We start from the raw sequence: 27,504 nt of genomic DNA, 5'->3' as shown, positions 1-27,504 counted from the left end.
TTAGCATTGTTCCTTCAGCCAGCATTGGCGTATTATGGAAAGAAAAGGTCAGCTCACTAAACTGGACAGATGGGGGGGTTCTGTTTAACAACAAATTCAGCTGTAGGGAAAGAAAACTTCTCTCCAACCCTGCAGCAAACCCATTGGCCATCTGCAGATGCAATTTAATCAGATGCCCCCTTCAAAATCCGTTAGTCTAACAGAAAGTGATGCAAAGCATTCCTGACAGTATATACCACGGAATAGCGCGGTGCTTCTGCGGGGCAGATGGAATGGAAACGGGTGCAAAAAGTATCCAACGTAGCATTTGTTAAACCGAAAAGGGCTCCTGTAGCATCAAAACACATTTCAGCTGCAGCGTATGTGGATATATATTGAATGCAAGGAGAATGGAGACGTGCGTATTTATATTGCGTCTGAAAATGTTACTGAAATAAATTTGTTGCGATGGATATTTATGAGCAGCTGGGGAGGGATGATATTAAAGGCAAAAAGCACACGGAGGAAAGGTCAATAAAAAGGAAATAGAAACAGGAAATGTTGGAAATGTACAGCAGGTCATTGAGCATTTAAAGGGAAAAGACCCTTTAATGATCCACACAAATGTTGCTTCTGTTTTTGGACAGTATTTTTCTTTTGTTCTGAAATGTTATTTCGGTTCCATTCCCCTTTCTCTGACTTCCATTCTTTGGTGTTTCCTCAGAGAGCTGGGAGGGCGATGACGCGGGCTCTTGAGAGAAAGGAAAACAATAACTAATTGCGACTTAATGAGAGAGAATCAGAGGGGCCGACTTTGTGACTGGGGGCGCGTTGGAGGTGGGACTGCTGCATGCCGGGACTGCTGCCCCGCCTCCATCGACTTGTGGCCAACCTACGCTATTTCCCCTTGATTGACCTTGTTGGGCCCGCCCAGCGGGCTTAGCAGGCCAATCAAGGGAAAGCCGGTTGCAGAGCACGTCAACGTATGACATTTCATCTGTCAAAAATTTTTGCCAGCTGAATTGTCATCGTTTGACAGCTCTGTGAAGCTGTCAAACAGTGACAATCTCTGCAGGTTGATGATGTCTTGCATACAAGACCTCATCAACCTTCTTTCTTTTACAGAAATGAGATGGTTGTTGCATCTGAGAATGCAACGGCCATCTCTCATCTGCAACACGGAGGTCCGAGACTCTCCGCATACACACCGACTGAAGCCTGCAGGAAGAAACAAAGGTAAGTGCACTTTTACTAACACTTTGCACTTACCTCAGATACTTACCTCTACACTCTTGCACCTATCACTTACCTTCACACCACAGTTTTGCACCCCCCCCGACCCCCGCAGACCCAGTACTCGCCTCGCTGAGCTGGCGGGTTTTGGAGCCTTCGGGAAGCCCGCACTTGTGAGGGCAAAAAGGGGATAATCCTATTTTCTGCCTGTTAACAGGCAGTTAATACGCTTTAATCCCTTCCCGCCTCCAAGGAGACGGGACCCGGCGCGGGACAGCTACCCGCCTTCTGGGAAGATGGCCCCGCACTCCAAATTCTGCCATTTTCCCGGCAGTCCCGCCTCCCCCAGGGCTGGCAAAATCGCCCCCAGAATATCAGAGAAGTTTACAGCACAGAAGGAGGCTATTCGACCCATTGTGTCCGTGCCGACCAAAAAAAGAGCGATCCAGCCTAATCCCACTTACCAGCTGTTGGTCCGTAGCCCTGTAGGTTACGGCACTTCAAGTGCATATCCAAGTACTTTTTAAATGTGATGAGTTTTTCTGAAAGAAGTAACTTGTAGTGATGTACCCCAAAACTCATCAACCTTTGCCTCGTTCTTTTTAAACCTTGAACACAATACAGCTGAACCCAGATGAAAACAGCTGTTCTCCTGAGTAGAATTCCCGTTAGAAATGCCGAACCCATAAACATGACCTGCCCTCTCGAAACTAATTTGTGTATTTGTTGTGCTTCAGTGGTGTTGAAAATAAAGTGAAGTGTATGTTATACTGCTTGACTAAAGGTACTAATGGGCTGGTTTCAATCAAGTGCCCTTGAAGGAGCAGGAAAGGCAAGACTGTACAAAGTGCTCCTTTATCTCTGTCTTTTTTAACACAAGATCGCAATATCTCCTGCTCAGTAGGAGACGGCCTCATTTTTGTACATCTTTTCTAGCCTAGTGGAGGCCTGCAATTTTGTTGCTCAAGAGCTGCCCTGATCATGTAGGTTAAGAGGCAGCCATTTGACTGCCAGAACATCTCCATTGATTCAGATGCAAGCCAACACTTTCAACCAGGGATTGGGGGAGGGGGGAGGGTGTGCGGGTGAGGGAGGTTAACTGACAGAAAGAGAACCTCTTACTGAAATAGAACGGCGGGATAAACAATAGTAACAAAGAATTACCCCTTCCTAAGACAATCCGACCCCTTTTTCTTTCTCTGTTTATATATTACACTTTTTGTGCACCCAAATGCTAAATGTAATTGAATATAAAGTCAGTATATGTGAGAAGGCGTCTTCAATGTCTCTCCACCAGTGCTTGTGCCCAGCGAGTGTTGTCAGCTAGTAACATGATGAAAATGCGCGTAGAATAGAGATAAATGCTTTAAATCACAAGGGACGGAAGATGTTATTAATCAGTCTTGCATGTAATGGGGCTTCCTATAACATGCTAGGAACAAACTAAGGCTTTCAGATATCCATTACAATATGGAATGTCCTAGGAATGTGCAAATATGTGGGCTTGAGTGCATGTCTGTTTTATAAACCTGTTTTTGCCTTTGCCTTGCACGGGTCAGGCACATTAAATAATGTGGCAAGAATTGTGCCAGCCCCTCTCAAGCAAGGTTCTGACTTTCTCTGAAACTGAGAGTATCACTAAGAATGTTCGAGCACGCATATGCGGCCATGTGTCATGTATGTACCTCTGCATGTGCAGTGATGCTATAAACTGTAGAGGAAGGTGTGTGTGTGTGTGTGTGTGTGTGTGTGTGTTTATTAAAACTTGGCTGCACACACCTTGTACCTTCCTATTGCCAGCTTGCATTGGTAGGTAGGTTAGCAAGCCTCATTCACAATTAGTTTACAGTCTACAATTGGGCCAAAATACAGTCCGTGTGCCCAAAATATAGCCCATATGCCACACGCAGCCCTCAAAACCCTGGCAATCTGACCCACGAAATCCAGGCAACTTGGCTCTATTTGCACTTGCATTTCTTACTTCACGGTTTATTAAGTTCAAATTATTTTAAGTTCTGGAAAAGGTGGTGCTTGGCCTGTTGCCTCCGGTGGACAGATCCTAAATCCGAACACCCAAGAGCTGTTGGCATCGGCAACTGGAGATAAATGCTAACCTGGATTTAACCTATATGTGCTCACCCTTCTGGTCTACACTAATGATTAACTGTGACACTATCCATCTTTTTACAGAAGTCCTACCATTTCTTATTCCAGCGTTACCGTCTAGAGCACTATACCGTCTCCTCTAATTGGCTTGCTTTGGGCATGGTCATCCTGTTTGGATTTCTCTCTCTCTCCCGCTCAGTGGCTTTATTCAGAGGTTAGTGGCTGCAGGTATTTGTGGTGTTTGTGTGCGATGGAACTTTTTTCTCCCCCCCGCCACCCCCCCACTCTGCATGTAGTGATAAGTGCTCAGTACTTGCAAAAAGGATAAAAAGATTCCACCCAGACTTTGTACAAAATATGGTTGGGTGTGAGATTTTTCTCAAAGGCTTCAGTTTTCGAAGGCTTTCTTGAACAACTGGTTGTTTTGAAGGGTAACAAACCCAAAGTTAAAGCTACTAACTGGCTGATCTCCCATGGTGACGCACACAGCTAGTCAAGAACAAGTGTAGTCTTCAGGTGAAGTGGGGTTAAAGGGTGGGGATAATGGGACCAGGCAAACGGGCATTTTAAACTCTTGCATTCTGTCCATATTTTTATCTTTCCAATATAAATTCCTGTGTTCACATTTACAATGGAAACTGTCTATGTAAACTTGTCACACGGCAATTGCACCCTCCTGCCAGTGGTGGCGCTGGAGTTTCCAAGAGGATGGGGCATGCACTTATAGTGGTGCAGGTGGCTGCTGGCCCCATGCAGATGAGGTGCCCTCCTACTAACCCTAAAAACTCTGATGGGGTCAGCACTGGGAGGGGTGGGGGGTCAGTGGGAGCGATGCTGGCATAATTGCCAGGATTGTGGTCCACTGCTTAATGTCCCCAGTATGTCTTGCGTTTTTAATATAACGTGGCGATTTGGTTTAATCACGACCAATTGTGTGGTGCTGGGAAACATAAAGTCAAGCATTTGCTGTTATTACCCCTTTGAAACTGACCGCAACTTCAGGATGTAGCACGCGCGCACCTAAACACGGAAATCCTGAAGTTGCGCTCAGTCATTCACTGCTCCGACACTGGCTGCGCTGTGTACCCCCCCCCTGCCCCCACAGAGCCAGGAATCAGTGTAATCAGTGAAACTGATAAAAACTTGGGGTTTTCCACGGTAATATCGCTGTTAAATACCCCATTAAATGTTAGGCCTTGTTGGATTAGGTGTAACTGGGGTTTGAACAACGTTTTGACTGCTAAACAGACATTATGGCCCTGAAAACTAATTTTAATTTTGTGGCGTGTCAAATGTCTCCATTACAATAAAAGTTACAATTTTTAAGAAACTTTTTTTTAAAAATTGACATTTTTTAAAGTTTATTCATAATTATTTCAGGTTTACCTTTTCCCCATGTGAGAGCCCCAATCTTTGTTTTGCTCTCTGTAACATTTTTTATTAAAGTCTGAACAAAAGCAACTTCTTCACTCCCTGGTTCCCTGTCTGTGAGAATTCTGCATTGTGACTGGCTGCTCAGACAGCTTGTTGACGTCACAGCAGATCGCGGTCGGGATTCCCCATTATAGAGCGCTGGCACTCTCTTGCGCGTCGGAATAGGCAGACCTCTCGCGATCTCTGTGGGCAGCTTTCTTTGGAACAGCGGCAAGCGCCTTTGCTTCGCCGCTGACCACAAATTCCGGGCCGTAGTTTTTAAAATCCAAAGTCCTTGGCTGCCTCGTGCCTGAGTGGATAAGTAAACGGCTCAGATTGTTGCTGACCCGAAAAAACCCAGCAAGGTCTCAGTCTGGACTCCCTCTCTGTGCTGAGGGAGCTGATCCCAGTTGGTACACTGCTAATTGCCCTTGGAGCTCAACAGCGGTAAAACATTGGCCAGTGCTCCCAATCCTAATTGCTACCTAGTGACCACTGCTGAGAAGTGCATTTGTATGGGTGCCGGGCAAGGACAGACACAGGCCTGGCTGTGATGTCCCCAGGGGTCAGATACCCTACGAACACTTGTCATCTGCATTTACATGAAGAATGCCCACTTGCTGGGGGCGTTACCAGAGGGCAACTGGAATCATATGGCCGCATGAACCAGTGGCTTCAGGTGAACATGCGAACTAGGAGCAGGAGTCGGCCATACGGCCCCTCGAGCCTGCTCCGCCATTCAATAAGATCATGGCTGATCTTCGACCTCAACTCCAATTTTCCGCCCGATCCCCATAATCTCTTGATTTCCCTTAGAGACCAAAAATCTATCGCTCTCAGCCTTGACTATACTCAATGACTGAGCATCCACAATGTGAGGAGGGAGAAAAAGTCGGGTCAGTGGGGGAGGGAGGGGGTGGGGGGGAGGCGGGAAGAGAAACATGAAAGTCTTTGTTTGAAGACTTGTATTTGCAGCATCACCTGTGCTGTTCTAGACCTGCTGATTTGCTTGTACGCGGGAAAACATTTTTTGTTTGTTTTCTGAACAAAAAGTTTGCTAATGAAACCTGGCTTTTTTTCCCGTGAAATTCTCCTGAAAGGCCAAATAAATTTGAGGTCATGGCAGAAATTTCCATCATGTTGTCTCGCTGTTAATCCGCAGGTTACCACGCCCCACTTGACCTTTACCCAGAGTTCCACAGGATTGCCACAGACCCAAGCATTCACATGGTGCCTGAGGGGAGACCAGTCAATGTTTGTGTTGGAAAGGAATGGTATCGCTTTCCCAGTAGCTTTCTCCTACCTGACAAGTAAGTAACTTTATATATGCAGGGCCTCAGTTCTGTGGTTAGACATTATGTCATTGCTGTTTGTGTTTAGCAGGTAACATACCATGTTTGTCTAATGCGGTGTTCCAGCAACTTTTTTTTGGGTTGAAGGACCCCTTTTCAAATGGATTAGTAATCACGGACGCCCCATCTAAATTATAATACCAGATAATACGAAAGTGCTGCATGTAAATAGTGTTTTAATAATGCTTTATAAGAAAACAGATATACACTTCCAGATATCAGTGACATGGGTGTGCCTGCAGCTAGGGATGGGAAATCGCACATATCCCGAGAATGAATGTTAAGGAAACATTGGGCTGGGTGGTTTGCTGGCAATAGTTTGTAACTGGAATGTCGATCAGCAAAAGAAGTGGGAGAATGCTCCTCGGAGTTTGTTAGTCCTGCTTTGTAGCTCTTGATTTCTTTTTTGTACATCGTGGGCATATTTTTTTTTCCCGGACAAAAGGAGAAAATACTGGAAAGGATGATTCAGTATCTGAATAGCTGATCGCTGGTTTAATATTTTGGTGGGAGCGTTCATCCGAAGTAAACAGTTTTAACACTTTTTTTCATTGAACTGCCAAACTCCTATGTTTTGAATCTGTGTTTTATCAAGAATTAAGTGAATACAGGGAACTCTTTGGTATCCGGCACCGACGGGACCGGGATGGTGCCGATTGATTAAAAATTCCGGATGACGGAGAAGGTTATCTACCGAGGCTATTTTTAACGAACAAAAATTTTTTAAATCAGGAAATGTGCCGTATAATTGGGTGCTCACCTACAGAATGTTGTGTTAAAGAGACTACCAGCAGCGCGGGAGAGTCAGAACCCTGTTATTGAGGAGTTCCGACTTCCAACAGCGCCAAGAAGCCGAGTAGTGGCAGTTTGGAGAACTACCCCCACTGACTAACTCGGCCACCGCGGGAGACTCGGACTCGGCAACATTTCCGGTTGTTGAGGTGTTGTTTTTGGAGTATGAATTTTGCCGGTTAATAGAGAATTCCAGATATTTAGGTGCCGTTTAAACGAGAGTTTCCTGTACATGGTTTTAAAATAAAAGACTGTTTCCTCAGCATCTGTAATAGACTAACTCTGCTGACGACTGGATGTGATCCGTGGTGATTACCCATCTTGAAACACGCACAGCGGGTTTATTCCCATCTTCTGCTGGTTGCCTTTCAACCAAGGATTTTTGTAATTTTACCTTAAAAAAAAATGAGGAATGCAAAACATTAAAGGGAGGATGTACTATAAGTTTGAAAGTGTTGTATCTACACAGTTTGATACATTTCACAAGATTTATTTCAACAATCTGTCATGATATGAATGAAGAATATTTAACATTTTCAATTAGCATTTACTTTTTTTAGTTGAAGGACTGGTGATGTTCCATCTGCTGCTTGGGGCAGAACATCCTGGAATAGCCCAGGTTGTGAGAGAAGGAAGGAGAGAACCCTCGGAAAACCGTTTCAATTACACATTGTTAATTGTACTTAAGTGGTGTCTAGCAATTGAGTGTTAATTGTATGCAGGTGGTTGGAGATAATTGGGGACTCACTTGCTCTCCTATATATGGGAGTAGGCTGGGGAAGGGTTGCAAGCTGATCTTGGGGGGTGTACTATATATCTCTGTAAATAAAGGCTTGTGAGTAACTAAAGACTAGGCTCTAGTGTTCTATCCTTCACCACCTGGCTATCCGACTTTTGTAAAAGGCTCAAATCTGAATATTGTCGAACTAGGCATTCTCGAATCCCAGCAGCAGAGTCGCTCCAGCTGTTGTACCACACGGACCTGAGCACCATAGCTGGAGGTTTGAAGAGAGCCGAGTGACTTGGTAAAGGGACCGAGAACTGGTTTCAACTTAAGGCGCCGGGCACTTAAACACCATCGCTGGTGAATCATTTCTTCAACACAGTAGAAAAAAACGAATGAGATCATCTCAGCCTGGCCAGTGTGAATGGAGCCCGATTTCATTTGTGTTGCTTTGTGGGGAAGGGATGAAATAAAGCGAACACTTTTAGGTACAAATTTTTGATTCAAAGAATCCCAGTTTTGCAGTTCCTTAATGTGATTCCCCCCTGATCCCATGCTGGCTCGATGTTTTATCCCGAAGGCCATTCCACATAGAATCATGCAGCACATTCGGCCCATCGTGCCTGGGCCGGCTCTCTGAAAGAGATCTCCAGTTAGTCCCACTCCCCTGGTCTTTCCCCAACGCCCTGCACATTTGTTTCCTTTTAAAGTATTTATTCAGTTCCCTTTTGAAAGTTACTATTGAATCTGCTTCCGTTACCTTTTCAGGCAGCGCATTCCAGATCTTAACAACCCGCAGCGTAAAAAATAATTCTCCTCACTGTCACCCTGGCTTTTCAACCAATTATTTTGAATCTGTGTCCTCTGGTTACCAACCCTCCTGCTGGGGGAAACAGTTTCTTCCTGTCTACTCTAGGAAAACCCTCCATAACTTTGAACATGAGATCCATCTTTCATGTGAGACATTCAACCACCTCTTTGGTGGACGTAAAAGATCCCCTGGCACTACTCGGAGAAGAACAGAGAGTTCTGACGAAGGGTCATCGACCTGAAACGTTAACTCTGTTTCTCTCTCCACAGAATGCTGCCTGACCTGCTGAGTATCTCCAGCATTTTCTGTTTTTATTTCAGATTTCCAGCATCTGCAGTATTTTGCTTTTTGTAAAGGAGTTCCGGTGTCCTGGCCAACATTTACCTCTTGACCAACACCCATCAAATCAAGCTAACTGTTCTGAGAAAGGGTCCGAGCCTAAAACGTTAGCTGCTCTGTTCTCCCCAGAGATGCTGCCTGACTTGCTGAGTGTTTCCAGCCACTTCTTTTCTTGGTACTACAACGGTTCCCTCCTGTGGTGTCCTGTTGTCTTCCCCACATGGAGCTCACTGTACCAACCTCCAAAGGATGAGCTCTGCTGGGACTCAAATATCCGATACCCCCTAGTCCAGAGCTCAAATCACTCAGTTACCCCACCTCCAGGTTGTTACTGGTGGCAACTGTGTATGATGAGACCAGTGACACCCGTACACCATTAAAGTACGTGCAGAGGCTGGTGTGGTGATTTGTGCTTCTCGTCATTGTCATCATGAACAAAGTTGAAGACTTCTGCTTTTTGTTTGTAAGGATTCCACATCTACCCATTCTTTTATTGGATTGTACTGCTGAATACCTGTACATGATCCTTGTGTATTTCAGAATCTCTGATACACATACTATAGTGTGGACCATACAAAACATTAATCACGTTTTGGATAATTTATTTTGTTTTCTCCCCTGCCCCCACCCCTTTGCCGTTATCACACACCTTCCACAGACAAAAGAAGAGCTCAGATACCAGCTCCCAAAGCCACCAGTAGAAAAGAAAATAAAGAAAGACAGACCTGCATTTCAGTAGCACCTTTCCTGACGTCCCAAACGCTTTACAACCAATGATTTGAAGTGTAGTCGCTGTTGTAATTTAGGCAACACGGCAGCCAGTTTGCGCACAGCAAGTTCCCATAAACAGCAATGTGATAATGACCAGATAATCTGTTTTAATGATGTTGATTGAGGGATAAATATTGGCCAGGACACCGGGGATAACTCCCCTGCTCTTCTTCGATATAGCACCATGGGATCTTTTACGTCCACCCGAGAGAGCAGACGAGCCCTCGGTTTAATGTCTCATCCGAAAGACGGCACCTCCGACAGTGCAGCACTCCCTCAGTACTGCACTGGGAGTGTCAGCCTGGATTTTTGTGCTCAAGTCCTATACAGGGCGAATGTAGCTCCAATGTGTCCCTCCCTCAATCTCTGGGGGAGAGTGCTCAGCCTGCACTCACCCCGTGCTGACCCTAATGAGTAATGATTTGTACAACTGTGAAACTGGTCTGATATAAATGAAAGAATAAAGCTTGAAAGCTTGGTTTTTAATCCAACAGCAGATTGAAGATCTAGTTTTGCTTTTTGTTTTCCAGCTGGCAACTCCAGTTCATTGCTTCAGAATTTCGAGGCCAGCTCCCAAAACCCTATGCCAAAGGACCAAAGGCAACTCAAATCCATCCTACAGACATGAATGACCAAAACCATGAGGAACCATCCAGATACGTGAGTGAAGGACTTTATTTTTGTTGATGTGAATTCTATATTCATGAAGGTGAGGGATGTTAACACGGAAATGGAATGTTTCCATCTCGCATACCCAGCATCGACATCAAATACTACTGGGCAGATATACAGGAAACTCTTTATTATCCGGGACCGGCGTGGTGCCGGTTTATCAACAAGTCCGGATTACAGAGAGGTATAGTTAAAAGGTACGAGAGTTCCGTACACAGCAACAAATCCAGGCTTCCCTGTACAGCTGCAGGAACCCCGGCCACAGACCAAGCATCCCTGTTGCTTAGCAACAAGTGCAGGAACCCCAATTACACAGCCACAGATCCAGGAACGGCCACTAATATGAAGTAAAACTTAACTGAACCTACTCCTGAATTTTGCCGGTTAACCGAGATTTCCGGTTGGGTGCCGGTAAATCGAGAGTTTCCTGTAGCTTGGGTTAGACGTAGAGTAATGTTCACTGTACTGTGCACCAACAATGCACCTCAAACCCAACATCAGAAGAGCACCCCTCCTATACGTGTGTAACATTTTTCAAGGAAGACTTTATCCATCGGCACGCTGCTGAAATTCATTATATTTACATTGAATGCATTAAGGTTAAAAAGCTGTTCCTCCAGCTCCTACTGACAGTGCTGAAGTGTGTAGCGAGTGGAGTAGTATTAAACGAAAAATCCGAATCCTCGTCTTCAAATTGTCCATGACCTCACCCCATGCTATGTTCCTCCAGCCTTGTATCCTCTCCTGCACATTTCTGTCTTATGCTGTTGTGCACTCCCCCCTCCCCTTCACTCCACTATTAATATCTGAGCTTCCAGTCGCCCCTCTCTGAAACTCCCTCCCTAAGCCTCTACTCCTCTCTCCTCCTTTAAAAACTTTCTCAAAACCCATCTTTTTGACCAAGTTTTTGGTCACCGATCCTCATCATTCCCTTCATCGCTCATTATCTGTTCCTCATCTTTTTCCTATTGTGAAGTGCCTTGGAAATTCTTGACGTTGAAGACGCTATATAAATGCAAGTCTGTTGTATTCTTGAAGTTTAAAAATAGAAACTAACTACAGGAAACTGTTATATGTCCGGAATACTCGATCTAACGGCAAAAATCAGGAGCCGTTTTCTATAAGTTTTTTTAGTTCTCGTTCTTTTTTTTCCCCAGTCAGGCACTGCAAGGTCTGTAGCTATAGCAACAGCTTCAGCTAGAGACGCTTGCAGCTGCAGCCGACTCTTTAGAAGCTGTTGCTAAGCAACAGTGTTTGTTGTCAGATACGGAGATGAAAACCTCCGTATGCTTCAACATTAACTTTGTATGTCCGGCAATTTTGATAGATCGGCAACACGCCGGTGCCGGATATCACAAAGTTTCCTGTATTCACTCAAACTCTACAGAAGAAGACTTGGGATCATAATTGGGTCAGGAAAGCTGTGCAGAACCCAGTAAAGCGCTTCAGTGGGACAATGTGTTCATGAGAAAGCACTTTTACTGTAGGATTAAGCTGCTGATAATTTGTGGCTGTTTTATACATCTTCCTCCTCTTCCCTCCCTCCTCCTCTCCCAGCACACACTCAGTGGGAAGATATGTGTTGTCGCACAGTATGATTTTCTTCGATGCGTCTGTGGATAATTGCTCACTGGGTTCAACACTCATATTTATCAGAGAGTTTAGCCGGATCTCGTAAGTGACTTCCTGTCATCAGATGACGGAGTTTCTTATTAATATACAGAGCATGCTGGCAAACCGTCGACCATCAATGCATCCATTAACAATCATTTCACCTCATTAACTTTAAAAAAAACATTTTAAATTTTAAACAAAATTTATAAAATGACATCCTGCTATCAGACACCAGATTCCTTTCACAAATGGGATATGCTGGTTTAATTATACTGAAGTCTGTCAGAAAATTTGCTCAAACACATTTCCGCGCCCTCTGCAGAGTTTGGTCTTCCTTAGAAAACGTCTGCCGGCAAATGAGAGTTAACTTTTTGTTTTGCTGTGTGAAAGATGTTCTCTGTGAGCGCTTTACTAAGATGGTCCTGGTGAAAATGGTCTTTTTCTTTTGCTTTTCTCCCCTCTTGTGCTGAACGTGGTGACCCTTTCTGGGTACAGTTTCCACGGTTGGCATCCAAAAGACCCCTGACCGTGTGTGCCAGCAGACTATCTCATCATGAAGGCCATCATAGCCACATCTGGTGTTATTCTCGTCAGAATTCCCTGCACAAGCACTTTGCAGCGGGTGGGGGGGATCGGGGGTGGGGGGGTGTCACTGATGGCAGTCAAAAAGGAAAGCTAGCTGATTATGTTGCCATGTGAACCCCTTCTTCAAGGGAATAAATAAATTATCACCTCCGTAACATTGCCCGACTCTGTCCCTGCCTCAGCTCCTGCCTTTGTTACCTCTGACATTGACAATTCCAATGCACTCCTGGCCGGCCTCCCACGTTCTATCCTCCGTAAACTTGAGGTCATCCAAAACTCTGCTGCCCGTGACCCAACTCGCACCAAGTCCCGTTCACCCATCTTCCCTGTGCTTGCTGACCTACATTGGCTCCCAGTTAAGCAATGCCTCAATTTTAAAACTCTCATCCTTGTTTTCAGATCCCTCCATGGCCTCGCCCCTCCCTATCTCTGTAATCGCCTCCAATCCCACAGCCCACAAGATCTCTGCACTCCTCTAATTCTGTCCTCTGGAGCATCCCCGATTTCAGTCGCTCCACCACTGGCGGCCGTGCCTTCAGCTGTCTGGGCCCTAAGCTCTGGAATTCCCTCCCTAAACCTCTCCGCCTCGCTACCTCTCTTTCCTGCTTTAAGACGCTCCATAAAACCCAGCTCTTTGACCAAGCTTTAGGTCATCTGTCCTAAATTTCTCCTTATGTGGCTCGGTGTCAAATTTTGTGTTATAACGCTCCTGTGAAGCACCTTGGGACATTTTAGTACATTAAAGGCGCTCTATAAATGCAAGTTGTTGATGTTGTGTCAATAGGCAGTGAGCGTTTATAAGACATGGCTCACAGCAAAACAGCAGTTTTTCTAAATCAAAAGTACTTTATCCAAAATCCATTTTTGGTTTTAACTTTTATTTTCTATCACCTTTACATATGAGTGAAAATATCTTGATATGTGTCTCAATTTTGGTGATTAGAAAGTTCTGTTTTGATTGTCATAAATGCCAACTTATTATGCAGGTTATAAACACTATATGAATCAGATGTACAAGCAATGTCATTGCAGCTTCATTTCGCTCAACTTCAATCAATGTCGTTTATTCCAGTACAGCAGTTTGTATTTATCTGAGGCAGTGGCTGTTGAATGTGCCCTTAACTTTCAAATTGAACCATACTTTCAGTCCTTGATATAGCACCGAAAGCTTCAACAGTCCGAGATCCTGGAGTGAGCCAGTCAGTCTCCAGTCTCCCCCAAGTGTTTGTTCTTCGTATTACATGACTGATAATTAAAATCTATTGACATCATCTTGGCATCATGTTGAGGGCCCGGGAAGCTTCTGATAAGCCTCAGCTCCATGACTGGGGCTATCTTGCTGCTAAAGATGTAATGGTGTGAGACACGGAGTGCAAAAGCGTAAAGCATCTTGCGTATTTCGAGAAGCCTCTTTATTACCTCAGCTGTCCCATTATTCTGTGACAGACACTGAGAAGTGTTGCCATGACAACTCTTTGGTAAGAAGATTCATTACGAATGCTGACAGTAAGCCGATTTATGTCAAAGAAATATCTGAACTGTTGCTGAAATTTTTTTTATTCCTATGAAATTTCATCCCTTGACTACCTATGAAATATTAACATCTTGGGTACGATAGTTCAGGTTGCAGGTGGAAAGATGATGCTGTGGAGGAGGGGGGAATTAATTTTAATTTCTATTTCTATTTTTCCCTCTTTCCAATTTTCTGTAACTAGCAGCCTCTGTTATCATTATTATTTGCCATATAATTTGCATGGCAATGGTATACAAAACAAATTGTCTAAAGCATGTTAAGTCTTTGTGGTCTGCGATCAGGTGTTTTTTTTTCCCCAAAAGCTGTTTGATCGAACTTTCTCAGACTTGTATTGTTATATAGTGCCGAGCAGGGAAAGCTTAACTGAGTGGGAACAATACTGGGCTAATGTGCAAATATGGTTGGCGTTATTGAAAATGAAACACAAATACCGGCACAATTAAGATACCCACCCAGTGGTGGAGAGGGACGGATGTCGGCAAAGTAGGGTTCCTTCTAAGGGATGAGCACCTGGAAATTGGCATTGATTTCACCACTGCCTGAGAACTCAGGACTAGACAGACTAGATGCAGGAAGGATGTTCCCGATGGCGGGGAGTCCAGAACCAGGGGTCACAGTCTAAAGATAAGGGGTAAGCCATTTAGGACAATGATGAGGAGGAATTTCTTCACCCAGAGAGTGGTGAACCTGTGGAATTCTCTACCACAGAAGGCAGTTGAGGCCAAGTCATTAAATATATTCAAGAAGGAGTTAGATATATTTCTTAAGGCTAAAGGGATCAAGGGATATGGGGAGAAGGCAGGGACAGGGTACTGAGTTTGGATGATCAGCCATGACCTCATTGAATGGCGGAGCAGGCTCGAGGGGCCGAATGGCCCACTCCTGCTCCTATCTTCTCTGTTTCTATGTAACCCTTGAGTTGCATTGAAACTGGATCTGAGCGCTGCTCCTGGGTTGACTCGACAACTCAGTTGAATTCAGCTCAGATCCCTAAGCCAGCACTGGTCATGCATATCTAAGCCCCCAATACTAGAGAATGTACAACAAGACAAGGGAAGTACAAGAAGAAGGAGTAAATTCGCCAATCCCATGCTCCCAGATGGGATTGTTGGGTTGGAGGTTGAGCTACCAAGTCTCTGGCCCACAATTCCTTCGAGTGTGAGATCAGAAAATTTACCCTTAAATTCCCGACTGGCAGTGCCTCTTGCACAGGCCTGTGTGGGTTCAGCTGTTGGGAAGGGGGAAGCAGGGAATCATATGCAACAGATGTTGCCGTGTCAGCCGTGTCTCAGTGGGTAGCACCCTCGCCTCTGAGTCTGAAGGTTGTGGGTTCAAGTCCCACTCCAGAGACTTGAGCACAAAAATCTAGGCTGACACTTCAGTGCAGTGCTGAGGGAGTGCTGCACTGTCAGAGGTGCCGATGAGACGTTAAACCGAGGCCCCGTCTGCTCTCTCAGGTGGTTGTAAAAGATCCCATGGCACTATTTCAAAGAAGAGCAGGGGAGTTATCCCTGGCGTCCTGGCCAATAATTATCCCTCAATCAACATCACTAAAACAGATTATCTGGTCATTATCACATTGCTTTTTGTGGGACCTTGCTGTGCACAAATTGGCTGCCATGTTTCCTGCATTACAACAGCGACTACACTTCAAAATTGCTTATTTTGCTGTAAAGCGCTTTGGGACGTCCTGAGGTCGTGAAAGACACTATAAAATGCAAGTCTGTCTTTCTTTCAATTCCTTTCTGTCTTCCTTTCAATTTCTTTCTTTCTTTCAATTTCTTTGAAGCCCAAATATTCAACAGTTAAATCTGTTATTGACTAGCCACCCTGAATGGATTGCTGCCGAACCAATTGTCCCTGGCGCGCATAGAAAGCTTCAAATTTGTGGGTTATTGAGAAATATTTTCATCTTGATTACAGTCAATCTCAGTTTTAGCAGACAATTTCATTAATTTTGGTAATTTAACACATTTATTCATGGGTAGTTCTCCTGTGTTGATGATGTGACCTCCCGAAAACCTTCTATTTGATTTATTCACTCTGCAATCTGTGACTGGCATCAACCCTGGGTGTACAGTTCCCATTTTTTTTTTTGTATTTAGCTTCATTATCTGTAATAGTTTCAAAACCACAAATTGCTTTTGGCATTAGCGAGACAACCCAAGATGGTAAAAGTGCATGACCGACTTCAAAAACCCTGTGACATTTGGATTTAATTTATTGCGGTTCCATCGAGTGAGTGCAATCTCAGGAATACACTGTGAAGGCGTTTTGCTAGGCCATTGGCACTGCCCCCTTTCACATCAATTTTGCAGCTTTATGGAAGGTTGCCAGCTCCAGTTGGATGTATTGCTGGAGGTTCCACTACATGACCGGCAAACGCCCCACCCGGTCAAACAGCCGCTTTCCCATCTCCAATATTTTTTGTAACTAATAAATAAAAGTGTTCAAAGAAAATGGAATTTTTTTTAAACGCCTCTATGATTTTTCTCCCCCAAGTTGCTCACAGCAGTGCCCAGGAGACTCCTGGACAATCCTGATATGCCGTGATATAAAAACCAGCGCAGTCCCCACCGCTTATACCAACAATGGTGGTGGACAGGTAAAAGACCCTCTGGTCCATGGAGCCTATGTACAGGAAACTTTCGATTTACCGGCACCTAAATAACCGGAAATCTTGGTTAACCGGCAAAATTCAGGAGTAGGTTTTACTTCATATTGTATTTGCTGCCTTCCATCTGTGCTGTGCAAGGGTGTGGCTGCAGCTGTTGCTAAGCTACAGAGACGCTTGAAACTTGTGGCCATTGTTCTACAGTTGTTGCTAAGCAACAGGGTTTGTTGCTTTATACGGAGCTGTCAGCTCTCCCTATCTTTTACTATAGCGTTCAGTTATCCGGAACTTTTGATGAACCGGCACCACGTCGGTCCCGTCCGTGCCGGATAAAAAAAAGTTTCCTGTATACACTCTCCACCCCACCCAAAACCATGTCATCTCCTGGGAGAGGCTAAAAAAACACATTAAAAAAAAAAAAAACCCAGGCCACTTTGGGGGGGAAAAAAAATCTGGGAAATTCCCCTCTGACCCATCTAGGCGATCTAAACTAGTCCAGGAGATCACTCTGGCCCTGCAGTCCCTACCTTCTGTAAGAGGTGATCTCCGGCCCAAGCCAGAAACAGGTCCAGCAGGCACGCTTGTGCCAACACGATTTTGCCCGCTGTACCTGGTGGATGGTATAACACGGTGGCGGCGTTAATAAAAAAAAATTTTTTAATCCCGAGCCAAATTGCTTCAGTGCTCAGTGTCAGTGGGGGAGAAAAATAAAGGAAACGGCACCAACAGAAATTCAAAACAAACGTCACGTAACACATAGTACTGGTCCGGGAGCAGAGAGTTAGCGACGGTGACTTAATCTGAGGGTTTCCGGTACTCTCAAACTGCTGAAGTTGCACCACCCCCCATTTATAATCCCACCACCCCAGGGAGTTGCTGTCTTGTAATTCACTTCCTCCGACCTGCAATTTCATGTCTTGTGGATGTGGTTTTGGGAATGTTTTTCTGTGATTCGAAATTGGCATTTTATAACTTGTAGGAGAAATGGAAGCCCAAGGGAAGTGAAGTCTGCAAGCTATTGAGTAAACACAGCCGTTAGTGCCCGAAATAAACGGAACAATTAAGATGCTATAACCGGCAACTTTGCAATTGACATTAATGCAAATGGATAATGGTCATCACTTTTTTGGCGGATATAAGTGACTGCCTGTTTTTAATGTGGATGCTTTATGTGGTGAGGTCTGTAGTATAAACTCAAGCGGTCAGGAGGTAACAGGTCTTGCATTTCTATAGCGCCTTTCATAACCTCAGGTTGTCCCAAACCACTTTGCAGCCAGTGAGGTACTTTTTGACGTGTAGTCACTGTTGTAATGTAGGAAATGCAGCAGCCAATTTGCGCACAGCAAGCTCCCACAAACAGCAATGTGATAATGACCAAATAATCTGTTTAGTAATGTTGGTTGAGGGATAAATATTGGCCAGGACGCCTGGGAGAACTCCCCTGCTGTTCTTCTTCAAAAAGGGCCGTGGGATCTTTTACGTCCACCTGAGAAGGAAGACGGGGCCCTCGGTTTAACGTTTCATCTGAAAGACGGGATCTCCGACAGTGCGGCGCTCCCTCAGCATTGCACTGGGAGTGTCAGCCTAGATTTTTGTGCTCAAGTCTCTGGAGTGGGACTTGAACCCACAACCTTCTGACTCCGAGGCGAGAGAGTGCTACCGCAAGGAGCACATTATAAAATGGAAGCCGCCAGGCAGGGGTGTGCACCTAGCATCGGTAAGGTAGCCTAGTGGTTACGGCACTTGGACTAGTAACTCAGAGGCCCGGAATTCAGTTCCCACCACGACAAGGTTGTGAAATCAAATTCAGTAAATCTGATATTTTTTTTGGCTGGCAGCAGAAAAAGAAAAGGAGCACACTGAAGGGTAAGAGATCCCCTGCAGGATTTAGTTCTCCTGAACCAGTTGGACTTCACAGCAAGTGCAGTATAACTATGATCTGGGGAAAAGCCAGTACCTTATCTGAGATCCATACCCGTGGTAGACAAGGCCTCAAATATGGTCCATTATTACACATCTTTGGATGACATGCAACTGAGGAATTCGTTTTGCAAACCTTTTAAAGGAAAGTAGAACAATTCATGTTTTTTTGTGCAACAGTTGCGCGTATATATTTTATTGTTGTCCGAGTGCACACCTTGCATTCCAGAGGCCAGCAGTCGCTCTCCGTTTAGCCTTTGAGGTTTGTTTTCAAAATGCTGTTCTCGGGAAATTTTCTCTGATAAGTGTGTGGATCTCCCCTTGAAGTGCAGTGAACTGTAGAGCTCAATCCACAGAGATCACCATTTGATGCACGTTGTATGCAGTGCTTGTCTGAGCAGTGGAGCTGGGCGCTGCATTACAGAAAGAAAGGACACACAAACCTAAACAGCAAAGGCCTCCAATTGTCACCGATCACTCCGGGGACAGTGAATCTGTGCGTGTTCAGGTTAAAGAATCCTACACAAAGCTGACTTAATTCAATAGTGATTGAAGCGTGCGCATTGGGCTGCATTTTTTTTACTGTATTGTATGAGATTATAGTCGGAGAATGCAGTCTGATATTCCTGTCTGAATTACATCTGATTATGAGCGAATAACAAGTTAGGGAAGCCTGATTTGTAAAATTTCAAAACAAGATTTTTGGTTGGAAAGTGGCGAGCTTATTCTCTGAATATAACAACAACATCCATGGCCTCGCCCCTCCCTATTTCTGTAACCTCCTCCAGCTCTACAAGCCTTCGAGATCTCTGTACTCCAATTCTGGCCTCTTGCGCATCCCCGATTTTCATCGCTCCACCTTTGGCGGCCGTGCCTTCAGCTGCCTGGGCCCTAAGCTCTGGGATTCCCTCTCTAAACCTCTCCGCCTCGCTACCTCTTTCCTCCTTTTAAGATGCTTCTTAAAACCTACCTCTTTGACCAAGCTTTTGGTCATCTGTCCTGATATCTCCTTCTGTATCAAAAATGTTTTTATTGATATCGCTCTTGTTAAGCACCTTGGGATGTTTTACTATGTTAAATGCGCTTTATTAATGTAAGTTGTTGAATATATCAATGACATCGCGGACACATTGCAGTGAGGTTCTTGTTCCCCAATGCATGCTGTTTACATTGTGTTCTGTCAACCTCTGTTCATTCGGTATGATGTTATTTCACGAAATTACAATTTTTCTTTATATAAGGCGATCAAGCTTACTCTTTCCAGCTATGCTTGCCAGTACCCAGAGTCCATAGTTCAGACAAGCACTCTTAATAGTTTCAGAAGTAACTGAGCTTCGATAACACTGAAGGCAGGAGGAAGTTTCAAACAAAAAAACATTTCAAAATGAGAATCAAGTCCCCAATCTTTCCTGTTTGCTGATCGTAGCTGGAGGTTGTTTTTTTTAATTTGTTTTATGGGATGTGGGCGTTGCTGGCAAGGCCAGCATTTATTGCCCATCCCTAGTTGCCCTTGAGAAGGTGGTGGTGAGCCGCCACCTTGAACTGCTGCAGTCCGTGTGGTGAAGGTACTCCCACAGTGCTGTTACAGAGAGAGTTCCAGGATTTTGACCCAGCGACAATGAAGGAACGGCGATATACTTCCAAGTCAGGATAGTGTGTGACTTGGAGAGGAGCTTGGAGGTGGTGGTGTTCCCAAGTGCCTGCTGCCCTTGTCCTTCAAGGTGGAAGAGGTCACAGGTTTGGGAGGTGCTGCCAAAGAAGCCATGGCAAGTTGCTGCAGTGCATCTTGTAGATGGTACACACTGCAGCCATGGTGTGCTGATGGTGGAGGGAGTGAATGTTGAAGGTGGTGGATGGAGTACCAATCAAACGAGCTGCTTTGTCCTAGATGGTGTCGAGCTTCTTGAGTGTTGTTGGAGCTGCACTCATCCAGGCAAGTGGAGAGTATTCCATCACACTCCTTACTTGTGCCTTGTAGATGGTGGAAAGGCTTTGGGGAATCTTTAGAGCACTACAGTTGTCCCAATGGACTAAGCTGCCATTTTTGTGTGTGCGTGTGCGGCCCTCTTTAAAATAGAGCTTTACTGAAGTAACAGCCTCTGATGACCAAAAATATATTTCAGTCACGACTCTAGTATCATTCCAAAAATATGGTGTGTTTGTATGTGTGTGTTTTTCAAAGGAAGGATGGGAGCCATTAATTGCTTGCCATTTAGTTTAGATTTTGCCAGCTTGAAGTCTCTTGAATATTAATCCGCCTGGAAAAAATATTAAGAAAGAATGTGGTTTCAAATTGCCTGCATACCCTCTGGCCTGGGGAATTCTGCCTGATGAGGGACGATGCCAAGGGAAATAGATAGAACAACCAAGTGACCGAGTCATCCTTTTTATTCAAGATGGTAGGAGGGACAAGAGTTTTATTTAGCCACAAGATCCTGATACTTGTCATGTAAAGCTTTGTCATTTTTTTTGCCCATTTTCTCCACTCCCCTGCAGGTCCACAGACCCCAGTGGTCCTCCAGTATTTCGGCCAAGTGGACATTGTTCACGAGTGAGTTCACACAGTAAGTGTTGACAGGCTGCTCACCAGTGGAGGGCATGATAACGGAGTTGTCCTCAGATGGCACCGACACTCGCATACTGTTGCTGGACAGCAATCAGGAATACGAGCCCTGGCTGTTTTTTTTTCTCTCCTTGATTTTCCTCCTCCTTCCACCCAAGCCTAGGATAATTATATGGAATGTTTCCTGCCATTGGGGCTGACATCAATAAACTTGGTATAAACCCGGAAACGAACCCGAGATCCCCTGGGGTCAGTTACACACCCACTTTACCAACTCACCCTGTAGTGCACACAGTGAATAAGACTGTTTTATGTAAGTCAGTGTGACAGTCTTTAGCTCCACGATCCTAATATTTCTGTCAGACTGTTACAATCACATCCTTTTAGTCTTGCTCAGACAGTTGCACAGTAGATGTGAATCACTAATTAGCTGTGCAATCAGCTGTTGAAATGGAAGGGCTACACACATGAACAGCCAAGTGATCCGCTGTTTAATGGGCTGTTTGCATTGTAAGATGGATCGGATTGTGTCACCAAGTCTGACATTCAAATTGGCTGGTGATAATGACGCGATAGATAATGTCTGCAAGTGCAGACTGGTGAATTTGTTATATGATGATTTGTTTCCAGTACTGTACCATTCTCTTACACTTCATTTAGCTAATGGGATGTTGAAATGTAATGCTCTATATATTCGCACATAAGACTGGAATTTAAGGTCACTGGGTGTTGGGGTGATTGTCTTCTGGTTAAGGCGGCACGGTGAGCACTCTTAATAGTTTCAGAAGTAACTGAGCTTCCGTAACACTGAAGGCAGGAGGAAGCTTCAAGCAAAAAGCATTTCAAAATGAGAATCAAGTTCCCAATCTTACCCGTCAGCTGATCTTAGCCAGGAGGCTTGTTAGAGCGCTACAGTTGTCCCAATAGGCTCGAGCTGGAGTGGCAAACAATTAGCCAGGGGGGGGTCTAAGCTGCCATTTTTGTGTGTGCGTGTGCGGCCCTCTAAAATAGAGGTTTACTGAAGTAACAGCCTCTGATGACCAAAAATATATTTTCCGTCAGAGAGGAACTGGGTTTAAATTGGTGAAAAGTAAATTTAAAACAGATACTAGGAAGAACTACTTTACTTTATCCAGGAAGTACTAAGAATACAGAACACACTACCACAGGGAGTAGTTGAGGCGAATGTCATAGATGCATTTAAGGGGAAGCTAGATAAGTACATCAGGGAGAAAGAAATAGAAGGTTATACTGATAGGCTTGATGAAGAGGGGCAGGAGGAGGCTCGTGTGGAGAATAAACACCAGCATAGACCAGTTGGGCCGAATGGCCTGTAGACTCTATGGGCTGGATTTTATCAATGGGGGCACATTGGGGGCGGGACTGCTGGTTGTCGGGTTTCAGTCCCGTCCCCAACGATGTCCGGCCAACCCACGCTATTTTCCCTTGAGTGACCTTGTTAAGCCCGTCCTGCGGGCTTACTGGCCAATTAAAGGAAAGCCGGTGACAGGACGTCAGCGTATGACATTTCATCTGTCAAAACCTATTTCCTCCGCAGAAATCAGATGGCTGCTGCATCTGAGAATGCAGCAGCCATTCTGTCATCTCTGCCGTTGAGATGAGGCACCTCCGGATCCCCAAGGGTTGAAGCCTGCAGGAAGAAGCAAAGGTAAGTAAACATTTTCTATCACTTCGCACTCACCTCACATACTTACCTCTCCACATTTGCACCCATCACTTACCTCCACAGCGCACTTTTGCACCCCGCAGACCCACTGCTTGTCTCGGTGACCCTGGCGAGGTTTCCCGACGTCGGAAAGTCCACGCTTCTGGTGGAAAAATGGGGATAATCCTCTTAACTACCTGTTAACAGGCAGTTAAGTGGCTGTAATCCCCTTCCTGCCTCCAGGAGACGGAACCTGGCGCGGGTCGGCTACCCGCCTCCTGGGAAGATGGATGGAATGCCATTTTCTGCCAGTCCCGCCTCCGAACCTGCCTCCCCAGGTCTGGCAAAATCCAGCCCATAAAGCACAAAAGCAAGGAAATTATGATGAACCTGTATAAAACACTAGTTAGGCCTCAACTGGAGTACTGTGTCCCATTCTGGGCACCGCACTTTAGGAAGGATGTGAAGGCCTTAGAGAGGGTGCAGAAAAGATTTACGAGAATGGTTCCAGGGATGAGGAACTTCAGTTATGTGGATAAACTAGAGAAACTGGGATTGTTCTCCTTAGAGCAGAGAAGATTGAGAGGAGATTTGATAGAGGTGTTCAAAATCATGATGGGCCTAGATAGAGAGAAACTGTTCCCATTAGCGGAAGGGTCGAAAACCAGAGGACACAGACTTAAGGTGACTAGCCGAAGAACCAAAGGCGACATGAGGAAAAACTTTTTTAGGCAATGAGCAGTTAGGATCTGGAATGCACTGCCTGAAAGGGAGGCAGATTCAATTGCTGCTTTCAAAAGGGAGTTCGATAAGTACCTGAAGGGAAAAAATTTGCAGGGTTACAGGGAAAGGGCAGGGGAGCGGGACTAGCTGAAGTGCTCTTGCAGTGAGCCGGCACGGGCTCGACGGGCCGAATGGCCTCCTTCTGTGCTGTAACCATTCTATGATTCTATGTAACTTACTCTGTGGAGAGCACTCATCTCTTCCTGGGCAGGCGCTGTTCCCGTGTCTGTTCTGGCATTTCCAGCACTGTTTGCCTCTCTCCGGCTCGCAGACTTCCCCCTCCCTCTAGCCCCCTGTCTGTGTGACGCCATGACACGATGTGGAATATTCAGTGCGTCTTAAAATGGAATCTCCCGCTCCCTGGGAAGCTGTGTTAATCGATGGGGCGCCATTATATGTGGGCCATCGATTTTTTCCCCCAGGCATTTTGGCTGAAAGGTGAGGTGGTGGCGCTGGTATTGTGTTTAATTTCCAGTATATTTGGCTTAAATCCTACTTAGTATTGTGCACACATGGAGCATTACTTTAATAAAAAAGAAGGAAAGGCTTTGTACTATCACTAATGCATTAATCGGGATTTAACCATTATGTAAATAGCAATAAAAAATAAATATAATTCTTTCCATAATTTAATCTGAGGTTATGATGCAGACCTGTGTCAGGCTCCTTTTTAATAAGATTATATTGCGTGGGAAAAGCTGACTTGCGTCTGTATTAACTATATATAAGCCCCATAGTTGATGTTTCATTTGTACTGTGGGATCTCACTCATATATATATATATATATATATAGTGAGCTATTTCCCCATAGTTTTGATTCCATTTAGTGGCTGAGGTAATAAACAGATTTTTTTTTAAATTGAGAAAACTAGATGGAAGGTCAAGACCCAACGTTTATACTGCCACTGCGGTCGAAAAACCCTAAAGATTGTAGGATGAAGGGAAGACTTGGGAACAGGAGTAGGCCATTCAATTCGATCTGTACCTCAACTTCATTTTGCCGCCTTAGCTCCTCACCCCTCGATACCCTTACCTAACAAAAATCCATCGATCTCAGTCTTGAAAGCTCCAATTGTCCCAGCAACCGCAGCCTCTTGTGGGAGAGCATTCCGAATTTCTACCACCCTGTGTGCGAAAAAGTGTTTTCTGATTCCGCCCTGAGAAATTGTGAGGAGTTCCACACTTTCGAGTTTCAGTGAGTTAGAGTAGGAGATGGTGCCGACGTGATTTTGACACCGGGATGCTGGAATTCCACAAGTGGCGATCCCAGCATTTGTGCCGGGTTTCCACTCGGCCGTGCCCTCCAACACTGATCCCTGCCATAGTGTGCGTGAGTGGTACACAGTCTGAGGAAGGTCCCTTCCTTTGAATGAATTAGAAGCAATTTAAAAAATCATTAACAGTGGAGCTATATGTACAATAAATAAATTCAAATTAGTTGCATACATCTCTGCATTTCGATGATGTAGCCTACTCTAGTTTTGCAAAGGCTATTTTAACTTTTTTTTGCCAATTTTCTCTCCTCTTCTGAAATTGTCTCTGATACAAAAGTAAAATACTGCAGATGCTGGAAACCGGAAATAAAAACAGAAAATGGCGGAAATGCTCAGCAAGTCGGGCAGCATCTGTGGAGAGAGAAACAGAGTTGACTTTTCTGACCTGAGTTGTTCCAGAGCATGGAGCCTAGGCAGCTGAAGGCACCGCCACCAGTGGTGGGAGGGAGGAAAGAAGGGGATGGACAAGAGGCCAGAGTCGAAAGAAAAGAGGTTGCCGGCTGTAATATAGGGCTGAAGGAAGAGGGAGGGGTGAGGGGGAGGGGTGAGGCCATGAAGGGATTTAAACATGAGGATAAGAATGTTAAATTTTGAGACGTTGAGGGAGCGGGATCAAATGTAGGCTAGCACGGACAGGGGTGATAGATGAGCAAAACTTGGTGCGTGGTAGGATATGGGCAACAGGGTAGTGGATGAGCTGGAGTTGATGGAGTTGGGAATCCGGCCGTGTTTTAATTGTGTCATTGGGGGTGACGCAGTCAAGAGTGTGGTTTTCAGTGGCAGAGGTTAGGGTGGAAGCAGGTGATGTTATGGAGGTGGAAGTAGGCGGTCTTTGTGATGGAGAGGATATGCAATCAGAAGCTCAGCTCGGGGTCAAATTGTACGGCGAGGATGCGAACAGTCTGGTTCGGCCTGAGGTGGCTGGGGCAGGAGACGGAATCGGTTGCAAGAGTGAAGAGTACAGGGGAAGGCGATGACTTTTTAACTGGAGGAAATTGTGGCTCAACAAAGGCCGGATGTGGTAGAAGCTGCCTGGCGATACCGAGGCAGTGGACAGGTCAAGAAAGTTGGTGGAGTGGTTGTGCTGAGTGTCATCAGCAGACACATGGCAGCTGATCCCAAGTCTGTGGATGATGTCGCCAAGGGGCAGCATGTAGATGAGGGGCCCCGGATAGATCCTTGAGGGCCTTTGGATGTAAGGGTGCGGTCCTTGAAGACAGACCATTCCCAGAGATGCATTGCCTGCGATTGGATAGGTAAGAGCGAAACCAAGTGAGCACAGTCCCACAAGAAAAAGAAAGACTTGCATTTATATAGCGCCTTTCACGACCACCGGACATCTCAAAGTGCTTTCCAGCCAATGAAGTACTTTTGAAGTGTAGTCGCTGTTGTAATGTGGGAAACGCGGCAGCCAATTTGTGCACAGCAAGCTCCCACAAACAGCAATGTGATAATGACCAGATAATCTGTTTTAGTGATGTTGATTGAGGGATAAATATTGGCCCCAGGACACCGAGGAGAACTCCCCTGCTCTTCTTCGAAATAGTGCCGGGGGATCTTTTATGTCCACCCGAGAGAGCAGACGGGGCCTCGGCTTAACGTCTCATCCGAAAGACGGCACCTCCGACAGTGCAGCACTCCCTCAGCACTGCACTGGAGTGTCAGCCTAGCTTTATGTGCACAACTCCCTGGGGTGGGACTTGAACCCACAACCTTCTGGCTCAGAGGCGAGTGTGCTACCCACTGAGCCACAGCTGACACAACTGACAATGCAGGAGATGTTGAAGGAGGATGGTGTGGTCGACCGTGTGGAAGGCTGCAGAGAAGGTGAAGGTGGATAATGCACCGACGGTCACAGAGGTTGTCATTTGTGACTTTGGTGAGGGCCATTTCAGTGCTACAGCAGGGGTGGAAACCTGATTGTAGAGCTTCAAACATAGAGTTGGCAGAATCCAACCTGGGATCTTCTAGTCTGTATGGCTGAGTAGTGCGGGCAGTGCATTTATCCACTCGTCATTGGGGAAGTCGGTGTCAAACTTGACTTGGTCAGTAGAAGGTGCAAAGAAGTGGCCAAGAGTAACTCATTCTTCAGATTTTTTCCCCTTCATTTTGGTGAAGATTCTCTGAAGTTGGGATAATTGTGGCTGAACGTTGCTCGTCATCCCATGTCAACATCGGAGTGCAAATACGCTGCAAAGGCAATACCGATTTTAGATGCGTGAGAAGCCTAAGTCATAAACAGCACTATTTATTTGAAACGAGCATTAATCTATCTGCAACAAGTGTAAAGAATTGTGTAAAGGAACAATTAAACATTTCTATTGAAGTTTGGTTCGACGTTTATGAATATTCTTCAGCAACACGATTGTTCCGATACTTCAATCGGACCCATAGCTTCATCGAGGTGGATTTTCAATTTAATGAACACAAGTTCCAATCTGAAGCTGAGGAAGAATTAAATGCTTTGCATATGTGTCAATGACGATTTAATGCATGTGACCACTTCAGTTCACTTCACAAACCAGACTAGGACAAAATACTTAATATACAAAGGGAAGAAAAGGTTTTTAAGCTTGTAAATGAAGTGTCCTGTTGCAGCAATGATTTTATTTCCTTTAGCCATGTCTTTCCATTCACTTTGACGTGGATACTGACAGCCCATCATCATCTTCTGCATCAAACACCAATAATGACCTTGAAGTAATGGAAACTATTTTATGCCCCTTGCCCTCTTTCTCTAAGGATATGATGGAGTGTT

At 45.1% G+C, this 27,504-nt stretch overlaps 1 protein-coding gene across 4 annotated transcripts in view; it reads left to right on the top strand.

The window, feature by feature from the left end:
• The window catches only part of alg9 (ALG9 alpha-1,2-mannosyltransferase), a 325,621-nt gene that overhangs the window by 121,902 nt on the left and 176,215 nt on the right, over positions 1-27,504 (top strand). For all 4 annotated transcript variants that reach the window (XM_085967891.1, XM_085967889.1, XM_085967888.1 and 1 more), the window contains 3 exons: positions 3,403-3,532; positions 5,894-6,041; positions 10,051-10,180. In XM_085967891.1, coding sequence (XP_085824017.1) covers positions 3,403-3,532; positions 5,894-6,041; positions 10,051-10,180 — 408 coding nt within the window. The remainder of the gene's footprint in view (positions 1-3,402; positions 3,533-5,893; positions 6,042-10,050; positions 10,181-27,504) is intronic.

This window comes from Somniosus microcephalus, chromosome 26 (assembly GCF_052327205.1).
Source record: "Somniosus microcephalus isolate GS21.2 chromosome 26, FLI_Smic_1.0, whole genome shotgun sequence".
Lineage (NCBI taxonomy): Eukaryota > Metazoa > Chordata > Chondrichthyes > Squaliformes > Somniosidae > Somniosus > Somniosus microcephalus.
This window is presented reverse-complemented; position numbering and strand designations above follow the sequence as displayed.